The sequence below is a fragment of the Prunus avium genome, chromosome 3 (assembly GCF_965620075.1).
Source record: "Prunus avium chromosome 3, drPruAviu1.hap1.1, whole genome shotgun sequence".
Taxonomy (NCBI): domain Eukaryota; kingdom Viridiplantae; phylum Streptophyta; class Magnoliopsida; order Rosales; family Rosaceae; genus Prunus; species Prunus avium.
This window is the reverse complement of record NC_142286.1, coordinates 36,756,160-36,764,313: the sequence shown is the minus strand read 5'-3', so window position 1 is coordinate 36,764,313 and position 8,154 is coordinate 36,756,160. Positions and strand designations below refer to the sequence as shown.

At 33.6% G+C, this 8,154-nt stretch overlaps 1 protein-coding gene across 4 annotated transcripts; it reads left to right on the top strand.

The window, feature by feature from the left end:
* The first annotated feature begins 456 nt into the window (after window positions 1–456).
* On the top strand, window positions 457–4,972 carry LOC110759068 (agamous-like MADS-box protein MADS2). 4 transcript variants are annotated; one of them, XM_021961090.2, is made up of 8 exons: window positions 457–1,149; window positions 3,626–3,707; window positions 3,851–3,915; window positions 3,994–4,093; window positions 4,174–4,215; window positions 4,313–4,354; window positions 4,429–4,568; window positions 4,684–4,972. In XM_021961090.2, the coding sequence occupies exons 1-8, from the start codon at window positions 965–967 to the stop codon at window positions 4,766–4,768; spliced, it is 741 nt and encodes a 246-aa protein (XP_021816782.1). In that variant the 5' UTR covers window positions 457–964; the 3' UTR covers window positions 4,769–4,972. The 4 variants fall into 4 exon arrangements, with proteins under 4 accessions (XP_021816782.1, XP_021816784.1, XP_021816783.1 ...); XM_021961092.2 differs by having other exon boundaries at window positions 458–1,149; window positions 3,629–3,707; XM_021961091.2 differs by having other exon boundaries at window positions 458–1,149; window positions 3,854–3,915.
* Window positions 4,973–8,154: the final 3,182 nt, after the last annotated feature.

Below are 8,154 nucleotides of genomic sequence, written 5' to 3'. Positions count from 1 at the left end.
AACCCATACTTTTTATATTATTTATAATTAAGCGGGTAAGGTTTTTTTCACTGAACTATATAATGTTGCAAGAACTTTTACTCTCACAAATATTTTTCTATTTTTTTTTAGGGTTTTCTTTTTGTCAAAAAGAAAGATTAAGCCAGTGAAGAACAAACACGTGGAGATCTGTTTTAAGGTAGGTGAGGACGTTCTGCTACTTACGAGGACAGTAAATCATACAAGCCTTTTATTTATTAATTATTTATGTCAAACAATTACAAATTATTACCACGCGCCAGACTGCGCGCAATATTAGATATTTGATGAAATGAATTTAGCTTGAATATGACGTGATGCATATAATTTGGCAAAAAGTGGACGTGAATTTCACTTTCAGAAAAAAAGTCTTGTTGAGTTGGAAAGACACAGTGAGTAATAAATGGAGATATGGGGACATACAGACAGAGCCGAACGCGCTCAAGCTGTGATTGGTTGTTGAGTTCTCTCTAAGCCCAAAGAAACAGTACAAAAGAAAGAAAAGAAGAGATTTTATACGAAACTAGAAAGAACACCAACCCTAAATTTCATTTCAGAGTTTCTGGGTGTAGATTTAGAACCTCAGGTTAAAAGCCAAAACTCAAGAGAGAGAACTCAAACTCTAAGCTACAAGACAAGCTCTGATCTTTCTCTTTCTCTCTCTTTCTCTCTCTCTTATCTTTCTTTAGGGTTTTCCACTGAGTGAGTATCTAACTTTCTCTTGTTTTACACAAATTTGGTTACAGTTTGGTACTGACCTACAAAAGGAGGATCAGCTTGTACCAAAGAGAGAGAGAAGAACAAGAAAAGGGAAAGAAAATATTGTGGAGATCAAAACTTCTGATATATAGAAAAAAAAAATTAAAATATATAAAAAAAGGGAAATAAAATTAAGGGGGGTGTGTGTGTGGTTGATTGGGTGGATAATATTTTAGCTGGCAAGGACATGGGGAGGGGAAGAGTGGAACTCAAGAGGATAGAGAACAAGATAAACAGGCAAGTCACATTTGCAAAGAGAAGAAATGGGCTTCTGAAGAAAGCCTATGAGCTCTCTATTCTCTGTGATGCTGAGGTTGCTCTCATCATCTTCTCTAACCGTGGCAAGCTCTATGAGTTCTGTAGCAGCTCTAGGTAAATTTTAATTACTCAACACACATCATTCATTCACTCACTCACTCACTCTCTCTCATCTCATTTCTTCCTTCTAGATTTATATGAGTTGGATCTGTTTAATTATACTCTCTAGTTTCTTTGATTTCTTCATGGGGTTTTTGGGATCCATATGATCTTGCTTTTACAAGTTCAAGCTTGCATCTTTCATATACAAAGTTTCTATCTTTTTGGTTTGATTAATTCATTTCATAAGGCTGATGATACAAATTCTTTTATTTCTTCATGGGTTTCATTGGGATCCAATGAGATCTTTGCTTCCACAAGTGCAAAAGCTTATCACAAAGTTTCTCTCTTTTTTGTTCAATTTAATTTTTAAAGCTATGTTGGAAATATTAATTACTCATGATGATGCATATTTTAATTTCCATTTCCTGAAAACATTCCATTTCTTCTTCTTTTCCTCTTGTGATTTATTGAAGCTTAAAAAAAAAAAAAAAATTGGATGTTCATCTAATTCTATTATCTGATTTCACAAAGTAATATTTTGTTCAAATTTTTTGGGTACTAAATCTTGCATTTCTGGATCTGAATCACAAGGATTCCCTATTCCTTTTCTCTTCGGAGTATTTTTTTTCCTAGTATGGTTCCTCTTGTTTTTGGTAGCTAAAAAAACATTGCCTTTGATTTCTCCCCTTTGCCTACCTTAGAATTAAAATTTATATAATTAGATAAAAATTAGAGTTAAACTTAATTATCTTTTGCACTAACTTGTTCTGGTCCCCTTTGTGTGAATGGATTGAGTGAAAGAGAGAATTGGTGGATTGGCTGCAAAGGTGTGTGTGAGTATCAAAAGCTTGAGATCATGATGATCCTATATTTCTTTTGGTATAGAATTTCGGACTCAGAGTTCAATGGTATGTAATTGACACATCTATCAATGAGGAAAACCCTATCTATTATACAGCGGACAACCAGTGACTTCTTTCAAATCATGCACTACTTGGAAAAAAGTTTTTTTCTTTTTGCTTGGCCACTTCTTAAAGAAAAGTGTGTAGTGAACCATTTGTTGCATTCAAGATTTGTTCAGTTTTTTTCCTTTGTTTATTGTCATATGTAAATTATACTTTTGATTGTGCATATGAGCAAACATTCTAGGGTTTTGACATGTTTGATATGTGATAAGCATAAGCCAACCATAACCACGAAGTTGGGATTGAACAGGTCTAATATTTAATGCAACAGGTCGTTTACAAATTTGAAATGCAAAATATTGAAGTTTCTTGAGAATTAGTTAACTTTTGTTGCATCATACATATGAAAAGGAAATCATGAATTGTTAGAGTTGTCAGAGTCATAGACTTGGTTCAAGGAAAGAGGTTCACGAATATACGAGTGACAAGCATAGCTGTGGTGATGTTTACAATCAATTAATTTGCTTGTCATTATCTTTTTCTTTTAATATAATTCTTTTGTTTGGCTTCACTGAAATGACGACTACTAACAGAAATCCATTTACTCTAATACTAAAAAAATAAGATTTTTTGGGTTTATGTTTTCATGTAATTAGTATGTAGAGAAAAAAGTTATCGTCAAATTGTTTGCTGGGAGATTCTTCAATATGTATTTTATATTAATGATTGGTTATATATTTCTAATCTCGATCTTTGGATTGCATGTATGTTGCATATTAAATCTAATGCAATCCAACAGCTGAGATTAAAAATACGTAACTAATCCTTAACTTAAATACTTATTGGAGAATTCCCCTTGTTTGATATGTCAATTTTAATTCATCGATCATGTACAATCTTGCTTGAATGCATCCAGAAGCAATTAGACAACATAATACATAAAATTGTCTATCATGACACCTCTTCTTGTTTGACATGGAATGGTTTATGTGATGGAGTACTCTACTCTCTATAATATGACCTCTTCTTGTTTAATGTACAAAAAACGTGTTGAAAATCGATTCTTTATCACTAGTTGCTTCCATCGAAGCATGGAAATCAACTAGCTTGTTCTTATTGTGTCATTTCGAAACTTTTCTTTTTAGAGTATCATTTTTCAAAACTTTTAATTCTCTTCAGCTGTTGCTTGTAAGTATAAATTGGAGTATAAATGTTTATTTTAGTGAATATATATACTTTATGCAATCATTTGTCAAATGGCCAGTGGTATTTTGGCTATAGGTGTCTTTTGGTGGGAAAATAGTTCTACAACATGGCTATAGATGTTCCTAAAGTGCCATATAGGGTATAGGGTTTCCTAATTTTAAAGCAACAACCATAGATCGAGTAGGCTTCACAAATAGGTCAGCCTTCAGAATTTAAGGTCTGCAGATTCTGCAAAGTAAAGTGCAAGGCAGAAAGAAGAAGTTTAATAATGTTCTTCTCACACATAAAATTTTGAATCTTTAATTCATTTTCAGTAGTATCCTAATTGGCTCTTTTTTCTTTTTTCTTTTTCTTTTGCCCTGCGCCTTCTTCTTTAGCAGCATACTCAAAACACTGGAAAGGTACCAGAAGTGCAGTTATGGTCAAGTGGAAGTCAACAAACCTGCCAAGGAACTTGAGGTAGCACCTAAATTGCAACTTTGCCATATTGTGTATATATATATATGAAGTTAAAAAACTTTTACTTTGCTTTTGGAATGTGGCTTATAGATGATCATCTAATAGAATGCGTCTAATACATTTTCGTTTCGGTTCATGTGTAGCAGAGCAGCTACCGCGAGTACTTGAAACTGAAAGGTCGATTTGAGTCCCTACAACGAACTCAGAGGTACTTGCTTTGTGAATGATAGAATTAGCTGACTTGATTAGTTAACTCATTAATCATTTCTCCTTATAAATTCTGTAGAAACCTTCTTGGAGAAGACTTGGGTCCCTTAAACACAAAGGAGCTTGAGCAGCTTGAGCGTCAACTTGAGTCCTCCTTGAAGCAAGTTAGGTCCACTAAGGTAACATATCAACTTCAATAATTTACATTTACAGACTCAGAAAGTTGCTGCATTGATTGTTATCTCATCTTGTTATGCAGACTCAGTATATGCTGGACCAACTTTCTGACCTTCAAAATAAGGTACACATATATATATTTGCCTCCATGTTTTGAAGATATCATCAAGGCATTGCAATTTCATGTGGTTATAATATTAATTAGCTTGTTCTAATTACAGGAACAGATGTTAATAGAAGCAAACAGGGATTTGACATTGAAGGTAATTTCAAAACAAAACCAGGAAAACATAGAACCAATTTACATAATACATTGAATTTTATTACCATATTGCAGTTGGATGACATTAGTTCAAGAAACCAAATTAGACAATCATGGGAAGGTGGAAACCAGGGGGGTATGGCATATGGGACCCAGCATGCTCAATCTCAAGGGTTCTTCCAGCCCTTGGATTGCAATCCCACCTTGCAAATAGGGTAAAGATGTAATTTTTAATTAATTAATCTTAATTAGTGTGTTTTAAACTTGATTAATAACCATATATATATATATATATATATATATCCTAATTGATAAACTTTTATTTTGCAGGTACTCTAATGTGGGGTCAGAGCAGATGAGTGCCACAACTCATGCCCAACAAGTCAACGGTTTCATCCCTGGATGGATGCTGTGAGATAAATCCTCATATCAGTCATAAAAGCTTGCCAAGTATATGCTTCTTTTGCTGGCAGTATAAAATTTCATGTAACTTATTTTTACATAAAATCAGCAGTGGCTGAATTTCAGGGGACCTTTGAAAGGCCTAATATCCTTTTAACTTGTTTCACAAAGGGCTTTCAAGAAATTTACAATATTGGGAACTTATTTCTTGCTTTAACTATGCTTTGCTTTGCTTGTATAATATTCTTTTCTCAAAGAAGAGCTTGTTCTTTTCTCATCCGGGTCCAATGTCACTCAGAGCTAAAACAAAACATAATTTGAAAGAAAAGAAAAGAGAAATTGTTTGGGAATGGAAAAAAAACCCATTTTAGGGATTTTAAAATCAGAATGGGCCTTGGGCTGTTCGAATTCATAGAATTAAATACCCAGAGGTATAGGCCCAAGGTCAAGCAGACCTAATATTTCTAATTTTCCGAAATAAAGCCGTTGTTTATAACTCAAAATTGATTTTACCCGGTTAATGGCGTGATTATTCAGGTAAAAACTCAAAGTTGACTTCGACAGCTGGGAAAAGTCAAACAATGAAGGGAAAGGTTGAGCAACCGCATTAAATGCGATTTGAACCATGAAGGTATACTACATTAACTGGTTGAAGAAAAGGCCATGTTGGGACAAGCCACTATCGACGGTGCAGAAATCAATGTATTGGTTCACCATTTTAAACCGCAAAGAAAGAACTGACACATACTCAACCATCTTTTCACCAAGCGTGCAAATTCAAGAACCAAGGAGCCTATAAATAGATGCAGAGCACAACTCTCAACACACAGCTTCTCTCTCAGAAACAAACTTCACACTCGATCAAGACTTGATCTCGTTGAACTAAACAAACCTCTCTTGCTCCAAGAGATCCAGTTGACAACTCCTGAGTTATCTTTTTTAGTTTATTGTTTTGCCAACATTTGGTATCGATTCCTAGTTGCTAGGCTTTGTTCATTTTCAGCACCAGTACTTCAATTTATCAGATTTACTTGTTCGTTTACATTCAAATTTATGACTGCAATGAATTGAATCAAGAAATCCTCAGTTCTGAGTTGTGTTCCTGTCATTTTACTTTAAGTTTATATTGATAATGAAATGAGTAGAGAAATCTTAAGTTCAAAATCATTTCTTTCAATTGAATTTAAGTTTGAAAGTGTTCATTTAGCATTTATTACTTGTTTTCCCTTATATCCAATTGGAAAAAGCCAGAAATTAGCTCTAGACTTTGCAGTTTGATATGCTTATATCCAGCCCGATTAGTGCATTTCTAGCCTAATCAAGGGCTAATCCTTCAGGATTTCACCTATACCAGCACATAAAAGTATAATTTAAAAAGTACTTAAGTCATACAAGGCATAGAACAAAACTAATATGAGCTAGTTTCCCATTCAGAGCACAATGACTTGATTAGAAGTTAGAATATAATGCGTAAATCACTAAATACATATTCTTGATCAAATAATCTCTTTCTATTGGGCTAAGCCAAGCTCCAACAGTGTTACACCTATCACAAATACAAATTGGATCATTTCAAGGCCTATTACTTGGGCCTTAAACAAACTTTTGTCAACTTCATCCAACAAAGGAGAGGCCAGAACATTGTTCCTTGTGCTTGGTCCCATTCTCTCCTCCTGGGGTGAACAAAAATAAAGAGGAAATAGTTCATCAAAAAAAATAAAGAGGAAATATTATGCCAATTGATTAGAGTTTAGCATCCACCCCAGTGTACCCAAATAAAAATTTGCGTCTTAATATATATATATAGCATCAGGATTGGAGGACACACGAAAACCACACATTTATACACACTTTTTTAACCCTCATATGATTCACCATTCAATGGCTCAAAATGCATATCATATTATTTAAAAAGGAAAACAATATTTTTTCATTACTTTCTTGGAACATAAGTCAACCACATAATTACCTTTTCCAACTCTCTCTCCTCTTTAATTACATTCCTGAAAACACAAAGACATTTTTTTTTCCATCTAAAACTCTTCGGTACTTTAGCTGGGCTTTCACAAAACCCATACTTTTATTCTTCTATTCAGTTACTCTTTTTGCTACGCAGTTATCTTAGTCTTTTTTTTTTTTTTTTTTTTTTTTTTTCCGGTTACTAGCTAGCCAGTGATTACTTTTTTTTTTTCCGTTTCTCTTCAATAATCTCTCTACTCTTTTGACACAAAAAAAAAGTAAAATAATAGTACTAAAATCTCTCCACTATGCTTTCTTTTACTTCTTTTTTGTTTCGATCCATCGAACCTTTTACTAATTCTTCCATTTTGTAGTTTCATTTCTTCTATCTTCACCATTTTAATTATTTAATTTGGTAATTTCTCATCACACTTTTTCATGATTGTTTTTCTTTTTGTTTCTTTACAATGTTTTTCAATCTCACTCCAATGATCTCCCTTTTCTCCTTACTTTAGGCTCTTCTAATGAACTTATTTGTTCACCAAAACACAATATATATTTTTGGGTTAATTGTCGTCAAAAACTTCGTTAAACGTTGACGTGTCCTTGCTATGGCCCACCACTCATCACCAACGTATCCTTGTTGTGGCCCATCTGACACATTAATGATTAAAATATTAAAAGTAAATAATAATAAAATCTCTATCCATCTTTCTCTCTCTTTGCCAATCTCTCTCTTAGAATTATCCATACCAAAAAAAAAAAAAAAAAAAAATCTATCGCAAAAGGAAAAAACACCTAGCATTGGAATATCAAAGCAGAAACCCAGAAATCAAAAAGGGATTAAACCAAATAATCCTAACGCGCCCTCTCCCCAGGGACCCAATCAATTATCCTTCAAACACAGCCCTAACTTAGAACTTAAAAAGGGAGATTCACTATTATACCTAATATAGGAACCCAAAATATATTTAAAAAAACCCTATATGAAATGGACTTTAGAAAAACACCCAAAACCCATTTACAACCTAACAAAAAGGCTTTTAACTTCTTTTAAATTACAAAACTGCGATTAATTTCTTAAAACAAATCTAACCCCAAAACCTCATAAAAAAACCTAAAACAATCAATAGGGCATCAAAGTAATTTAATAATCAAAATTAAATTCAATAGGACCAGCTGTCATTTTTTGGGTTTTTTTTTTGGTTTGTTTATAGAAATTAAATGGTGTAGGGTTTATCTATATTATCAGTGCTAAGAATAGGTATATGACTAAATATCTCCTAAAAAAAATCCCAACCTCCGCCACCCCACCCCTATCCCTCTGTTCATGTCTCTCTCTCTGGCCCCAAATCTATTATCGGCACCCAATATTCGAGCCCTCCCTCTATTGTTGCTTCCACCGCCAACCTCAACCAAACAGAAACCAATATTATAGAT